The 17,536-nt window shown below is 35.8% G+C and overlaps 2 protein-coding genes across 3 annotated transcripts in view; both read right to left on the bottom strand.

Annotated features, from left to right (window-relative positions):
• LOC106129213 (unextended protein) overlaps window positions 1–7,481 on the bottom strand; it is a 43,986-nt gene extending 36,505 nt beyond the window's left edge. For both annotated transcript variants that reach the window (XM_060953230.1, XM_060953229.1), the window contains exon 1: window positions 7,068–7,481. In XM_060953230.1, coding sequence (XP_060809213.1) covers window positions 7,068–7,423 — 356 coding nt within the window. In that variant the 5' untranslated portion in view covers window positions 7,424–7,481. The remainder of the gene's footprint in view (window positions 1–7,067) is intronic.
• Window positions 7,482–10,603: 3,122 nt separating this feature from the next.
• On the bottom strand, window positions 10,604–17,512 carry LOC106129206 (proteasome subunit alpha type-2). Its single transcript, XM_060953306.1, has 7 exons — window positions 17,383–17,512; window positions 17,126–17,202; window positions 16,553–16,651; window positions 14,480–14,636; window positions 12,197–12,352; window positions 11,321–11,439; window positions 10,604–10,701 (listed from the first exon to the last, which is right to left on the bottom strand). The coding sequence occupies exons 1-7, from the start codon at window positions 17,493–17,495 to the stop codon at window positions 10,646–10,648; spliced, it is 777 nt and encodes a 258-aa protein (XP_060809289.1). The 5' UTR covers window positions 17,496–17,512; the 3' UTR covers window positions 10,604–10,645.
• Between the last annotated feature and the right edge of the window lie 24 nt (window positions 17,513–17,536).

Below are 17,536 nucleotides of genomic sequence, written 5' to 3'. Positions count from 1 at the left end.
GAAAGGTCAGGTCAAGAGTACCCGAAACCGACGAGCTTGCATAAAGAGAGTTATGAATGTGGATGAAGAATAGAATAGAATCGAAACAATATTCAGGAATCGTGGCAAGTGCAAAGATGTTGTCTTTATCTGTAACTACACGGTTAAAATGTAGCGTCTTAATATAGAGGTTGTATTGTAACTTCGAAAACTCTCAGTTAATGCTATGCCTGTCTCGTTACATCGAGGAATTTGTAGTTCCAACTTTTAACCGCGAAAATATAGTCCTGCAAAGACTTTGACATTCATTGAATGAAACAGCTGGCTGAAAATGTAATCGAACACGCTAGTGCTGGGTACAGCGAATCGATAATCATGAAAAATTATTTTTGTATGTGTAACTTTTAGTGTTACCCACAAGTTGGCAACACGGGATTTGATTTTCGATTATTTTGTACACACAATTAAAATTGCTGTATTTAAAATTAAACAGATTTTGTACTTAATTTTGAAGTATAACAAAGTGCCTATCTAAACTGCGTGCTTCACAAATGTAATAATAATAAAAACTTAAGTTATTTGTTAAATATAAAAATATAAATTTAAGTTTGCGTTCGTAAGTAAACAAGATTTTTATCATAAAATGACATTGATTTACCTTCGGCATTTGTTTATTCGTGTTGATAACGTAGGTATTCCATATATCGCTTATAAATAAAATATTTGTGTTAAGGAAAAACGCTATCTATTGTATGTACGAAATGTCAGCGATATTTTTTTATCAGATCGTGATATTTAAAAGATATTGCCTGCAGATTATATATATGATAGATGCTATTCATGTTATCAGCGTCTTAAAAATATATTTTTTTATGCCGCAAAGGCAAACATGTGATACTTGTAAAATGTATTTACCATGATTATGCAAATAAAAAAATATTATTATTTTTTAGCTACATTTTTATCTTATTTTTTTAATTTCTTTATTGATAACTGCACCCTTGTTTCTTTCTTGATTTTTTTTCTGTTTTTCTTTTTCTTATGGTGCAATAAAGAGTCTATCTATCTATCTTGATCAGAGGGCTACGAAAGACAGTCTAAAAGTCGTAAGGTGGTGAGGGTCATGTTTAATCTTTACGTGTAGATATTAATTGTTTTAAAAAAATAGAATTGTAAAACATCTGGTTATATACATATACAGTCTCTTTTTTTAGGGTTGCAATAACATACATTAACATAAACAAAAATAAATTAAAATCACGCCTCTTCCCCGGAGTAGTAGACAGAGACTACATCTTTCCACTTACCACGATCCCTGCACACATACGACAGATTTTCGGTTATTCTTGGCCTGACCTTTCGCTAGGACGCATCAATACTAATATTATGTAGAAAAAAGATTTCTATTTATATATTACTAGCTGTGCCCGCGACTTCGTCCAAATTTAACCAGTAGTTCCTGAGATTAGTGCTATAGATTTTTATTTTTAATTAATTCAAAACTTTCGTAACCAGAGCAAACAGTGTGTTGTACAACAATAAACAAGATTGATTTTTCCATTATTTGAACAGTTATCAAAGTCAACAATTATTAAGTGTCACTTTCTTGTGAATCTGTGCCAATGCCACAAGGCAGTCGAACGTATATCACTAACGATATCGTATTTATACAAGAGCAAGATTATTTTATCTAAGTAGGTAGGTACTTGTCTTGATTTAAAGTTTTAAATCAATAATGTAGAGAAATTTGTCGGCTTCTCATATCAAATTTATCATACCTTTAAGGTTTTCTTTTTTTAGACTGTTTTTAGGCTCTGTCTATCCGAAACGGGATTCAAACGTGACGTTATATAATATGTACCTATGTAATCTTATACTAGTAAGTATAGTAATGTGCTTACTTTATAACTTCCAGGATCGATTTCCGGATAGATCATAATGAAAATCTTTTCCTGAGTGTGTGCATTTTAAAGCTGTATTTTATAAAAAAATATTTGAGTATCTATCACAGATTAATTTATTCCACCGTCATCTTTTCATTCAACTTATGAACGAAAAGGACAATCGACTTTAAGGGAATAAAAATAAACAATTCCTAACAGTCCAATGGAGAAAAAATTACTCAGTTGGACTATTGGTTGAATATAATCACGCCTTTATCCCGTAGGTAAGGGGTAGACACGCCTTGAAAAGACTGAAAGGCCAAATTTAGCTGTGTGTGTCTTAAGGCGCTACATTCAGATTACATGTACCTCGATGCGGGCGAGAGGCTCACCCCGCGCGGGGCTCACCCCCGACCAGCTTGCCCCGCTAGATCGCCGCCGCACCGTAGCCGCTGGCGCGTGACCTCACGTAACCCGAATAAAGTTTGCGAATGCAATGGAGTCCGCATCAGAATATTTTATTGTTTTTGATACATTAAAATAATTTTACAAAAAAACATACATATATTAAATTACATTATAAGCAATGATATAGTTGCGGATGTATGCAAACATTTTGTATAAAATGAATAAGTTTGTAATGGTTTTAAAAAAACTACTCGTAGGTAATTACTTATTCGATTTCGTTCAATCAAAGGTAATTTACATAGTAATGTATATCATATATTTTTAGGGTTCCGTAGCCAATTGGCTACGGAACCTATGGTTTTCTATATATGGTTTTCTATCTTGGGTTGTCGTTGATGTCGGCGTCGGAATAATGCCATGACTATCTAAGTCCATAATATCAACTGTCGACTCCACACCATCCGCACTTCTCTGTCCGGACATTGTCAACGACGATATCGGAGACAATTTATTTTTCCTAAAAATTAATAACAATCAAATAATGAGATAATGATTGTGATCGTGCCAAATGAAGAAAGCGAAGAAAAGTAAACCCTGCGACGTCTTGCAGCTGAGGAGGTACCCTGAATAATACAGTTACCTAGGAGTAAGTACCTATAGAAAAAGACAGAACAATCATCCAGTAAAAAGTACTGTTTCCGTAGGCAAAGACCAGGGCAACAACTAGTGACAGTATAACCGACGGCGGCGGAGCTGTTGTTTGTTGTTGTTTTATCTATCTATCTACCTACTGCCGCCCCGCCACAAGCCGGTATCAAATGAAATATTTTTCACCTTCAGTGTTTGCGGAGAAAATCTTAGTAGGCATCTATATGTCTATCTATTAGTAAGTGTAATTAGTACCCACCATCTTAATTGTCCCATATGGGAAGCTCTTTCAAGGTTTTTTTTTAACATGCTAACATTTAACATGCTATCATGACGTAAAATTATACACCTATTTACACTAAACGAAACAAAAAAACTGTATTAAAAACTAACCTAAACTATCTATAATAGGTATATTTCAGAAAGTACCAAAAAGAAAAAGTATCAAAATCCACGATCCTAAATACCTACGTAATATCACCCCGGCCGGCGGAAAAGCGACGCGTAAGATTCAGAGATCAACGACACAATTCAATAAGCTGAGCTGACAATTATGTACAGAAATAAATTCAAACAAAATGAATGTGGGAAATTAAATACTTCGCAGAATATTTTTCAACGACGCTCGGAGCGACTGGCACAGGTCCTACGTCCGAGAATGTGATCCGCGGAGTGAGGCACGCTTACAAAGGATAGCGCTTTATCCCACCCGGTCGTGTAGGAATGAGACAGAGATAAAGTGTCAACACTCTACTGTCCAGTACTATTGTCGCAACAATTTTAATTCCTGTTTTCATCTATTTAGTTTAATTACGTCTAAACAAAACATCCAATCGAAATTTCATCTTCCAGAAGTTATTATTTTTTAATGATCTTCAATTTGGTACAAAATTCAAATTTTAAATCCTTATAGTTTGAGATAAATAATCGAAATCTAGACTTGTGTTCCTGAATTTTTTTGATCGAGGATTTTTGTTCCAATCGTGTTTTCATCTTCCACAAATATAATTGAATATATTTACTTTCATATCCTAAAATATTGAAACGATGCAAGTTATATTTTATGAGAAAAAACCAAGTGAAAATGACCCAAAATCTATGATGTATCGCCTTAACGATGAAATGATACTCAAATATTGACATGTTGATGACCCAACGTCTAAAAGAACTTTAAAGTATACTTACTTTAACACTTTTAAAAATATAAATATGTAACGTGTGGTTCCTGACACCAATAAAAATAAAGAATAGGACCACTCCATTTCGTTCCTATGGAAGGATAGGCTTATAAACTTGGGATTCTTCTTTTAGACGATGGGCTATTGCAACCTGTCACTATTAGAAATCACAATGTCATCATTAAGCCAAACAGCTGAACGTGGGCTATCAGTCATTTCAAGACTGTAAGCTCTGTCTACCCCGCAAGGGACAAAAACGTAAATATATGTATTTAAGTTAAGTATAAATTAACATCAACACGAAGCATTTCCACTGCCAATTATGGTTAGAGCGAAGTAAACTTAATTTTAATGATTTCACCTTTTGTTTTAAATTTTACCAAGCATAATGCAAAACCGCGACGCGCATAAACATAACTCATTAGCGATAAAAGTCAATAACAGTTAATGAATGTTTATTTTTAGTTAAACCCATTATTGTACCCTTAACGTACATGAAATAAGGCTAAGCACGTGCAACATTACGCGACAATAGTTCCTGCCTATCCCGATCTCAACCAATATTATAGATAAATGCGAAAGTAAGTTTATATAACGAACGTATCTTGATTAAATTAAGGATATCCTGGTAAAGGGTCAGGTCGAGAGTAACCGAAACCGCCGAGCTTGCATGAAGCGAGTTATAAATGTGGACAAAGCGAAGGAAGTATGCAAGGATCATGGCAAGTGGAAAGATGTAGTCTCTGACTACCCCTCCAATGAAAAAGCGTGATTTTATGTAGGTATGTAAGTTTATATTACGCGACAATAGTTCCTGCCCATACCAATCCGAACTAATAAATGCGAAATTAAGTTTATTGGTTTATTAGTTAGTTACCTCTTCATGGGTTATATGCTGAATTAATCTTCTTGAAATATCACGTACTTATACATCTTGAAGAGGGCATGAGGTATCTTACATTCCGTTAAAACCTTTAGTTTCCTTAGTATTACGAAAAACCTGTATTCTTTTGTAGTTTGCGCTAGATTCTTCACTTTTTGTAAGTGTCGTTCATTTCGTCGATTTTTGTAAGTGGTAGGTACTTATTTCGTCGTTTTCAAGTCAATGAAATACACGCATCTTTCTAACCTTTTCTTTATTTATTTGGCTGTTCATCTGAAATATATGTATTTGTTACGAAATAGGGCACGCTTGTAATGCAGTTGGGATGCGATTCAGATAAACTTGCCTCCATAAATAAATAAAAGAAAAATACGTTTTATAGTTAGATCTCGGCAAGTTAGATGAACAAAATTATACTTTATGGATGGATGGCTGTGCAGAAATTTCTTTTAAATGAAAAATTACTCCTGTGCGTCTGTCAAATTCTTGGGTTTACTTATTTAACGGGGGTAAAAAATATAGATGTTAACACTGTTTGTGTTAAGACCTATAATTTGTCTACTTCACTTATAATCAGTTTGCTTGCGTGTTATGTTCGCAAATAAATTGATAAATTTAGAGTCAACGCGAACCAGTTGAGAGTTTTAAAACCGGAATTATTTGGATTAAGCCACTTGCTCCCTGCTGCGGCCATGAACCAAATTTAGAGGATAACATTACGAATGCGAATCGTGCCGTGTGGTTCCGGGCGGTTTTGAATGTGACCACTCCATATCTTTTAACATGGATGTCGTAAAACGCGACCTGTCACAATCTCAGCATCTTCATTATTAAGCCATTCAGCCATTATCCAGATGAACGTGGATCTTGTGACTTTTAGCTCTGTCTACACTGAAAGGTATTAAGATGTGTGATATGAGTAAATGTAGATATATTAAACGGCATTGTCCCCGAACCATGTTGGTTCATAAAGACAGAATATTATTGTAAATGCGAAAAGTTTAGGTAGGTAAGTACATAACTTAGGGCGAATTTTGCAAAAAGTGCCATGTGGTTCTCGGCATCAATACAAACAAGAATAGGACCACTCCATCTCTTTCCCATAGATGTCGTAAAAGGCGACTAAGGGATAGGCTTACAAACTTGGGATACTTTTTTAGATGATGGGCTAGAAACCTGCCACTATTTGAATCTCAGTTTTATCTTAAAGCCAAATAGCTGAACGTGGCCTATCAGTCTTTGCAAGACTGTTGGCTCTGTCTACCTCGCAAGGGTTATAGACGTGATTATATGTATGTTTGCAACATCTCCTGAGTGAAGACCTGGTGTCCGGGTATCGTTCGTAAAAAGGAATTCCCTTTCGGTAACAAAAAAAAGATAGGTATGTTGAACTACGTCTGCGTACCTACTTAGTCTCCGCGAATTTCCCCAAAAAGATATTTTTTCCAGAAAATTGTTGCCAACTATAATAATCCGTTGGATTATAATTACACATTTCAATCTACCCGCCAACGTCACTCATATTTTTCTAATCTCAAATCACGACAAAGACTTCATAATTGCTACGGAATCACACTATTACTGATAAGATAATCCACGTACTTAGTAACGTTGATTTTACTTATTACATAACTGCTTGGTCTGTTACAAAAACTAGGTCTTAAAAAAATGTGTTTCTAGTTAGATAAAAAGGTAAAGTTTACGTTTTTATGAGTACGAATGGAGTGCATAAGTATATATTTGATAAAAGGAAAAATAAAGAAAGAAGAAATAAAGTATATATTAAGAGTAAAAGTTTAATTTACAAGGATTAACATTATTATAATTTGAATGATTGTCTAAATAGGTAATACAAATATATTGATAAAAAATTAAGAAGTAATCAAATAACGCGCCAATTTTATATCGAAGCGATTTTAAAATTTAATCTCTAAAAACTGAGAAGTAGGTACCAAAACTGGGGCGGAAATATAGAATATCTATAAATAATACTGTTCCAAATTGTGTCCACATTAATTCCATCGACAATGGAATTGACAACAAAACAAACAATATTTACATTAGTGAAGTGCTAAATCGAGTACTTACCTCGCGTATTCGATGACGTCACTGCCATCCAAAAATACACCCTCATGTCTCCAGCCATTGCCAGAATTTGCACAGAAATAAAACTTTCCAGGCGGCACTTCAATAATAACGTCGGACACAGATGTTTTTTGGATTAAATTATCTTTACATAGCTCTCCTCGTCGGCCCGGCGTGGAGGTTAACGACCACTCAACAAATTCTCCACTCACATTCAAATTATAAACACATTTATCGGAACACGATACCGAATTGATATGCACGGAAAATATCCATGGTGGCGACACAGCGCACGTGTATGTTATTAAAAATAATAATAAAAACACACCACTAGTCCGTAGTAAGCACACTGGCGCCATGTTGCCGGCCGAAAACCGAATGAGTCAAGTCAACGCTCGCGTGCTGATGCTGAGTCGAAAAGTAGGTGAAGTATTTGTTGTACTGCCAGCTAATGTTATACGTTTTTACAGTGACGTTATCAGCAAATGAATCACTTGTCTAATTACATAAATATGAGTTAGCCCCTTTGTCATTCTGAGGTATATATTATAATAACTACACAAAAAAGATTCTAATAAGAAAATTAACTGCTATATTTTCTTTAAATCAATTAATACTAAAAAACATCATCATGCACAAAATATGTATAACTCATTGATTAATAAAATAGTAAAACTAAATTATCATGTTGATTAAATATTTTTCAATATAAAAAAAAAGTTACACAAAATGAAACTAAAAGTGGAATAATATTATAAAGTTGGCAACACACTTAGTGTTGGGATCCTTGCACATTTATTATATCGATTGTGTTGTGACACGGTAAGCTACGCACGTCGATTTCTGAAGGACGATTAATATCGTTAAGAGATTAATATATACTCATTAAACTGAAGAGGTTACTTTAATAATCTTATCTGTTGTAATTATAAGCATTTTTGTTCGATCTCATCATGAAATATGTACGTTGACATATTCAAAATTTAGGTTTTAACAATAGATTTTCGACTAGTTACTACACGCGAATGTTCCCGTGGGCGAAAGCTAGTTTAAAGAATTTGAAATAAATTTCCTTCTTCCATTTTCATAACTATCTTTATGAAATTTAGTCGGTATGTCGATGACGTCGTCGATTTGATCAAGATCTGGTAAAAACATGATAACCAACCCATTTATTACCCTTTTGGATTAGCGTTTTCCTTTATATTTTTGGTTAACTGGAAAAAAAATCTGATTGGGATAAATCCGGCATTGTACTTACATATTCTATTAAATCCAATAATTGCCGTGTGGTTCCCGGCACCAACACAAAAAATAATAGGACCACTCCATCTCTTTCCCATGGATGTCGTAAAAGGCGACTAAGGGGGTTGGGATTCTTTTTTAGGCGATGGGCGAGCAACCTATCAGACTATTTGAATCTCAATTCTATAATTAAGCCAAATAGCTGAACGTGGCCATTCAGTCTATTCAAGCCTGTTGGCTCTGTCTACCCCGCAAGAGTTACAGACGTGAGCATATGTATGTATGTATCTATTTTAATTTCGACACCACCGCAACGGCTTCGATGGTCCTGTGGTTGGCGCGTGAGACTGCGAAGTTGGCGGTCCAAGTTCGAGCCCCAAAAAAAAAACAAGATATGTTTTTTTTGTTTTGTTTGAGTATATTATTTAAAAAAAACTGAAAAATTAAAATACTATATCGAATAAAACGGTAAATATTTTGTCTGCACATTTAATATTTTGAATGAAACGGATAGAGAGATATTTACATTTTTTGTCTGTCTGTCTGTATCTAACTGTATGATCAAGATTCAACTCGAAATTTACGCGGACGAAGTCGCGGGCAACAGCTAGTTTTTAATACAATTCTTGTTGCGAACTAAAGGGTTAAGTCTAATCTAACGGAGATTACTATCGTTCAATCGACAATTACCTACCTATCTAAATTTCGTTATCTAAATATTGACGTAAATAAATTATCGTTGAATCAGATCGATATCATATGAATTAACAGATAATAGTATACTGACAGCTTTTTTACAGTGAGGGAAAACATCGTGTGGAAACCTGCATATTCAGGCAACTGGATCAAACCTATCACATGTAAAATCGCACAGGTTAAAACAGTTTTCACGTTATGCGGTTACATACTTACATACAGACAGACAGACAGAAATTCTAAAAATCACATTTTTGGCTTCCACTCAATAATAATTGTGAATTTTTTTTGTTTACACAACATTGGTTGACGTCAAATAAATTACTTAAAACTAAGTTTACTGCCGCTTCCAAGGCGTCAGTGCAGAAGAAGCGGTAACAAACTGCACTGCAGCATTTTCTTCAACAACGTCAACTTCACAAATATCCATACTTAGAAAATAATGTGGACGAGAGAATAATTGTTCAGATTAATTTATTTATATGAGATTTTCATAATAAATAAATTTTTTTTTTTTCATGGATTGCCAATTTTAAATAGATTTATGTACAGAGGTTCCTGTGCCAAGCTCAAGCCAGATGTTTTTATCATTAAGGTAATCATCAGTCCTATAATAAGCCTTCTCACAAAGTACTTTCTTTACATATTCTTTAAATTTTTGGTTAGACATGTCAAGAACAGACTCCGGCAACCTATTATAAAATCGTATACAGTTCCCCATAAATGATTTACTGACTTTGCTAAGCCTATGATACGGCATGACAAATTTATGTTTAAAACGTAAATTTCTATCAGTTGTGGCACTATCAGTAATGGTCTTATATAGATCCTCCATATCGATTGTCGCTAATATCTTTCAAATAGGTACAGACATCGGTCAGTTACCACATACATCTATACTAATATTATAAAGATGAAGAGTTTGTTTGAACGCGCTAATTTCAGGAATTACATACATACATAAAATCACGCCTCTTTCCCGGAGGGGTAGGCAGAGACTACCTCTTTCCACTTGCCACGATCTCTGCATACTTCCTTCGCTTCATCCACATTCATAACTCTCTTCATGCAAGCTCGGCGGTTTCGGGTACTTCAGGAATTACTGGTTCGAATTGAAAAATTCGTTTTGCGATGAATAGATCATTTATCGAGCAAGGCTTGAGGCTATATAACATCACGCTGCAACTATAAGGAGCAAAGAAATAATGGAATACGTAAATGAAACAGGGAAAATTATTCATCCTTGAGGGCTTCAATAATGCCCTACCTATTCCACGCGGACGAAGTCGCGGGCACAACTAGTAAATACATATAATCACGTCTATATTCCTTGCGGGGTAGACAGTGCCAAGAGTCTTGAAAAGACATATAGGCCACGTTCAGCTGTTTGCCTTTGTGAAATAGTGACAGGTTGCTAGCACATCGCCTAAAAGGAGAATACCAAGTTTATAAGCATATCCCTTAGTCGCCTTTTACGACATCCATAGGAACGAGATAGAGTGGTCCTATTCTTTGTTTTTATTGGTGCCGGGAACCACACGGCAGTTACTAATTTATTACATTTATGAACATCAATAGGTTACAAAATAAAACTCAGATTTAGCATATAAAACATATAATTAATAAAATAAACGAATAGATTACGGGATGTTTGCCAAATAGTCCTTAACGTGTTGGGGTTCCAATCTCCTGAAACCTGAAACAAGGAATAATTATAATAAATAAATATATAGGGTACAAATTGCACAGATTGAGTTAGCCTCGAAGTGAGTTCGAGACTTGTGTTACGAGATACTAACTCAACGATACTATATTTTATAATAAATACTTATATAGATAAACATCCAAGACCCAGGCCAATCAGAAAAAGTTAGTTTCTCATCATGCCCTGGCAGGGATTCGAACCCGGGACCTCCGGTGTCACAAACAAGCGTACTACCGCTGCGCCACAGAGGCCGTCAGGGAACATGACATTTAATAAATCATGTGGTTCCCGGCATACATACATACGTCACGTCTACATCCATTGCGGGGTAGACACAGCCAACAGTCTTGAAAATACTGATACGTTCAGCTGTCAGATTCAAATAGTGACAGATTGCTGAAAAGATGAATCCCAAGTTTATAAGCCTATCCCTTAGTCGCTATTTACAGGAGTGATCCTATTATTATTTTTTTGGTGCCGGGGGAAACACACATATAAAATTAACCAAAGAATAAATAAATATATTACCACACGTATAAAATTAACCAAAGAATAAATAAATATATTACCAGACGTATAAAATTAACCAAAGAATAAATAAATTTATTACCAGCCGCATCGCAGATGCCCACTTCGATGTTGTCAGCCGTCATCTGACCCTCGAAGCCCTCTTTCAGCGTCAAGATGGCGGTGTGAACAGCATCGTCCAACTCCAATTCTTCAGTGTATCTGAACATTGATATAATTTATTTAAATAAATAAAAAAATAAAATAAAAATCTTTTATTTTCAGACAACAAAATCCATAGAAAAGATAGTAGTAGGTACTTACACTATGTTTTAGTAAACTTTTATTTATTTAAAACATGACATAAACAACTTGAGATTCTTTTTTAGGCGATGATGGGCTAGCAACCTGTCACTATTCGAATCTCAATTCTATCTTAAATCCAAATAGCTGAGCGTGGCCTATCAGTCCGCTCAAGACTGTTGGCTCTGTCTACCCCGCAAGGGATATAGACGTGATTATATGTACGTATGTATGTAGAAACAACAAACAGCCTGATGTTATACAGCCTAAAGCCTTCCTCGATAAATGGTCTATTCAACACAAAAATATTTTTTCATTTCGAACCAGTAGTTCCTGAGATTAGCGCGTTCAAACAAACTCTTCAGTTTTATAATATTAGTATAGATATACATACATAAAGTCACGTTTATATCACTCACGGGGTAGACAGAGCCAACAGTCCCGAAAAGACCGAATGGCCACGTTCAGCTGCTCGGCTTAATGATGGAATTGAGATCCAAATAGTGACGGGTTGCTAGCCCATCGCTCGCTATAAGAAGAATCCCAAGTTTAAAAGCCTACACCTTAGTCGCCTTTCACCACATCCATGGGAAAGAGATTGAGTAGTTCCTGAGATGAGCCCGTACAAACAAACAAACTCTTCATCTCATCATACATGTAAAATGCGCGTGCGCACCTCTTCTCCAAGAACGTCTTGCCATTATTGAAGTTCTTGCCCATCGCCGTGGCCTTCCACGCGAAGTAAGCCCCCGAAGGGTCGCACTGGAACAGGTACGGCCGGTCGCCGTCCCAGCCGCATATCAGGAGCGACACGCCGAACGGACGGACACCGCTGGAAAAAAAAAACATTTCCTACCATATACCTAATTCTCTTTACAAATTTTCGCGTTGCATATTCGCGTTAACGGGGGGGGGGGGGTAGATAGCGCGTTTTTTTTATTTACTACATACATATATATATTGGTATGTTTATGTAGTTTATTACTGTCATTTATTTAATTGTTCCATGTTTAATTATGTAAGTATTAGCATGTATGTTTAGTTAAATATGTTATACGTTATTTATGCACACGCCATACCGCTCCAAAATTAATCTCTCCTCTCATGGGTCTACTGGAAGGGATTTCTTTTGAAATAAGTAGCACCTTTGTACTAGAATTACTGTAATAAATGCTTCTGTATATAATTTTGTGTACATAAATAAATAAATAAATAAAAATTATTACACACTAGTCTTGCTTGAATGTAATAATTTCCATTGATTAATTAGTCGAGCTTGCATGAAGAGAGTTATGAATGTGGATGAAGCGAAGGAAATATGCAGAGATCGTGGCAAGTGGAAAGAGGTAGCCTCTGCCTACGCCTCCGGGAAAGAGGCGTGAGTTTATGTATGTATGTATTACATACTAGCTGTGCCCGCGACTTCGTCCGCGTGGAATAGTTTGTAGCGGGAGCGATGATTCGGCTCGACCGCCACCAAAGGGAAGATCTTCCGCCAGGCTGGAGTGACGCCTGGGGAACCGCGCGACACACGATGTTATGTCGGAGGTTGTATATATAGCTCCAATCCGTGAAATCTTTGCTTGCGCGATTTAGGTTTTTCGCTGTTTTTAACTTAAAGCGTCGCGTGATTATTATTTTTTATTTTAAGAGACTTTTGGCGTATAGATTTCGTCACAAGTTATTTTGGGCATCATTGAATTCTCAAGGATGAATTATTTTCCAGGTGTTTTTTTTTCACATTTTCCATTTATTTCTTCGCTCCTAATAGTTGCAGCGTGATGTTATACAGCCTAAAGCCTTCCTCGATAAATGGTCTATTCAATACAAAAAGAATTTTTCAATTCAAACCAGTAGTTTCTGAGATTAGCGCTAAACTCTTCAGTTTTATAATATTAGTATAGATATACATACATATAGTCACGTCTATATCCCGTGCGGCGTAAACAGAGCTAACAGTCATGTAAAGACTGACAGGCCACATTCAGCTATTTGGCTTTAAGATAGAATTTAATCAATTCTAAACAACTATTCAAATGTTCAGTAAAATTTCCATTGTAGAACTTATTTCACTATTTGAATTTCAATTCCATCACTAAGCCTTAAAGCTAAATTTGGCTTTTCATTCCTGATGACTGTTTGCTCTGTCTACCCCACAGGGGATACGGACGTGTATGTATGTATGTAGAACTTATCGGAGTAGATATGTTGAAAATTAGAAATTAAAGTTTCGGATATCTATTTAAATAATTTCATATTAAATAAAAAAATGTTTTTTGTTTTGGTGCCGTGTGGTTCCTGGCGCCAAAACAAAAAACAATAGCACCACTCCATCACTTGCCCATGGATGTCGTAAAAGGCGACTAAGGGATAGGCTTACAAAATTGCGATCCTTTTTTTAGGCGATGGGCTAGCAACCTGCCACTATTTGGATCTCAATTCCATCATCAAGCCGAGCAGCTGAACGAGGTCATTCAGTCTTTTCGGGACTGTTGGCTCTGTCTACCCCGTAAGGGATATAGACGTGACTATATGTATGAATAGAATAGAATAGATTTATTTTCAAAATCGGATACAAGGTATCACTTATTGACGTCACCACATCACTTAAATCAAATTATAACTACAACCGCTTCCAAAGCATATGTATGTATGTTTACACATAGCTGTATGTTAAATATAAAAAATATCATAGTCTGTGCCGTGTGGTTCCCGGCATCAATACAAAAAAGAATAGGACCACTCCATCTCTTTCCCATGGATGTCGTAAAAGGCGACTGAGGGATAGGCTTACAAACTTGGTATTCTATTTTAGGCGATGGGCTAGCAACCTGTCACTATTTGAATCTCAATTCTATCATTAAGCCAAATAGCTGTACGTGGCCTATCAGTCTTTTCAAGACTGTTGGCTCTGTCTACCCCGCAAGGGATATAGACGTGACCATATGTATGTAGTTACCCTGACTGCGTGTACTCCTGCATCACTGTGGCCACCCGCTGCACGAGCTGAGCGGTCGGTATCGGTTCGTGGTACATCAGGTAGTACTGCTGGGCCATCTTCCTGGCCTGCGTGACGAGGAGACGGTAGTCCGGGCCCATTCCCGAGTAGACCATGCCTGGAGAGTAATTTAATGTTAAAAAAATAATAACTTTTTCTTCAGGTTTACATCCTACTTCACTACATAGTATAAAACAAAGTCGCTATTTTAGTCTGTTTGTCTGTATGCTTAAATCTTTAAAATTACGCAACGGATTTTGATGCGGTTTTTTGTAACAGGTAGAGTGATTCAAGAGGAAGGTTTTTATGTATAATTTTTAGTGTCCGACCGAAGGTCTATTTTTGGCCGAAGCCGAAGCCGAAGCCGATTAATCGGCTATCGCCACAACCTTCGGCCGAAGCCGAAGCCGAAGCCGAAGGTTTATATTCTCTCAGCACTCAGTAATTAATTTTGTTCAATATTGTCTACAAGCTACAATTAATATTAAAATCATTTCAAAACCTCAATATTGAAGGTTTATATATTGACTGTCTCATATAGAAGTTGATGATATATCATAGAGGTGGTTGATTTAGAGATAAACTAGCTGTTGCCCGCGACTTCGTCCGCGTGAATTTCGAGTTGAATTTTAATCATACAGTCAGATACAGACAGACAAAAAATGTAAAAAACAAATTCTCTATCCGTTTCAGTCAAAATATTAAATGTACAGAAAAAATATACCGTTTTATTATATGTAGTATTTTGATTTTCAGTTTTTTTACATAAAATACTCAAACAATACAAAAAAAATATATTTTTAATAATAAAAAATATCTACGGGCTAACCACTGGACCATCGAAGCCGTTGCGTTGGTGTCGAAATTAAAGTAGACTACATACATATGGTCACGTCTTTATCCCTTGCGGGGTAGACAGAGCCAACAGACTTGAAAAGACTGAATGGCCACGTTTTTTGACTTAATGATAGAATTGAGATTCAAAAAGTGATAGGTTGCTCGCCCATCGCCTAAAAAAGAATCCCAAGTTTGTAAGCCCATCCCTTAGTCGCCTTTCACTTATATTTATATGTTATAGGTATAATGCCGTCGTATAATGATAAATGACTTTGAATTTTTAATTTCGTAACTTATTTGCAGGCATACTGATGCCTAGAGTTCATTCAAATGTCGATAACTTTTTTTTTGTGAACCGATTTTGATGAAACAAACTTTAAATGTTATTCTGAGTTAAAACAAAGCAATTGGTGAAAGTTTGAAATAAATCGGTTTAGTACTTTCGGAGATAATCGTGATCATACATACAGACAGACAGACAAGAAATTAAAAAAATATATTTTTGCTTTCTTTTATTCATTCTAAGTGTCCCTCTATCCATTTCAGTCGAAAATACTAAATGTACAGACAAAATATTTTTACTGTTTTATTATATGTATAGATAAAAGTTTGTGATTTACCTACTGGTAAAAAATAATGATTTGATTTCTTACAAAAACACTCGTTTAAATACACGTACGGACTTGTTTTGATGCATGCAATCAGCAATGTGATATTTTGACAGCGACTCCCCGCCGCCTCATGACTTTCGTAACATTTCGTTCAATCTCGACGGTCGCTCGGACCTTCGGCGAAACCTTCGGCTTCGGCCGGATTTTGGGCCGAAGCCGAATGTTTCGCCGAAGGTGGATTTTTTGGCCGAAGGTGGCCGAAGCCGAAGCCGAAGCCGAAGCTTCGGTCGGACACTAATAATTTTGCACCCGTGCGAAGCCGTGGCGGGTCGCTAGTATATTATAAATGCGAAAGTTTGTATGTCAGTATATCATTATTTGTAACTCTTTCACGCAAAAACTATTGAACCTATTACGATGAATGATGAATTTTTTCATCATCATTCATAACTCTCTTTATCTCTTTTTTGTATTGGTGCCGGAACCACACGCATATGAATGAACTTCTACAGATAATTCACGACTTAGTTATCTTATCAAAAACTTGCCATCACACTGTGGCATTAGCTGATGTTGGACTACTCACCAATGTGCCCCGTGATCATTTCCACTTTGTTAACGCTGTGCTCATCGTACAAGATGCTTTTATGCTTGTTCTCGGTTGCTATCACCACGCCGTTGGAGGCTGGAATTTAGAAACATATAGGTTTCGAGTTAAACTATAGTGTTCTTTAATTAGACTACTGAAAGAGATAATAAGATTAGTTACTTGAATTGCGACAGCTATTGTGGATAGTATAGAGGAGATATTGTTTTGAAACATAATATGTACTTACATTTGGTCACTTCTATATCCCTTGCGGGATAGACAGAGCCAGCAGTCTTGAAAAGACTGATAGGCCATGTAGAGCTATTTGTTTTGTAAAAACAATAATAATAAATCCCAATGGGAACTTAATATAGTATGACTTAGCATAATTTCAATTTGGTATATTCCAAGTTCGTTAACTTAAGGTTTAACATTTAATGATTATTATAACTGAGATATGTAGGTAATTCCTTTTTTTGCTGTTAGAAAGCAATTTATTTGTTTGTGATGAATTGTTACATGAGACTTTATATGAAACTATTATAACCTCAGAAATTTAATGCTATTTACCTTTTATGCCGACGGAAGTACCGCCAGCTGCTACAGCGGCTAATGCATATTCAATCTGAACTAATTTACCAGAGGGGCTGAAAAGGAATCACAAATTAAAATTTATGTTCATCACAAGTACAGAAACATTCGACCGAAAAACTGTTTTGTGTTATGGAAGTAACAGTATTTTTAGCAAAACAAAATTGTTTATAAACTGGACTATTCATTTTAGTGGAAGATTTGGAATAGAACAATGTAAATACTATAATAATTACCTAAAAGTAGTAAGAGAGAAACTGTAACGTTCTGACGCCATGATTACTTTGCAAATTGTCAAAATATTTTTTCCTGCATTGTGGTAGCAATGACTAAACCATAGACAAGTCATCACTAGAACCCGCTACAGACACACAATTTGGTAGTTTCTGT

This window comes from Amyelois transitella, chromosome 31 (assembly GCF_032362555.1).
Source record: "Amyelois transitella isolate CPQ chromosome 31, ilAmyTran1.1, whole genome shotgun sequence".
NCBI classification, from domain to species: domain Eukaryota; kingdom Metazoa; phylum Arthropoda; class Insecta; order Lepidoptera; family Pyralidae; genus Amyelois; species Amyelois transitella.
This window is presented reverse-complemented; position numbering and strand designations above follow the sequence as displayed.

What these genes read in the sequence shown, in the direction of transcription:
- LOC106129206 (XM_060953306.1), bottom strand. Translation starts at nt 17,495, where the DNA reads ATGACTTGTCTATGGTTTAGTCATTGCTACCACAATGCAGGAAAAAAT. An exon ending in TACTTCCGTCGGCATAAAAG is followed by an intron (nt 16,652 to 17,125) that starts GTAAATAGCATT and finishes TCTAAATTCCAG; the next exon opens with CCTCCAACGGCGTGGTGATA. An exon ending in CAGGAGTACACGCAGTCAGG is followed by an intron (nt 12,353 to 14,479) that starts GTAACTACATAC and finishes TTTTTTTTCCAG; the next exon opens with CGGTGTCCGTCCGTTCGGCG.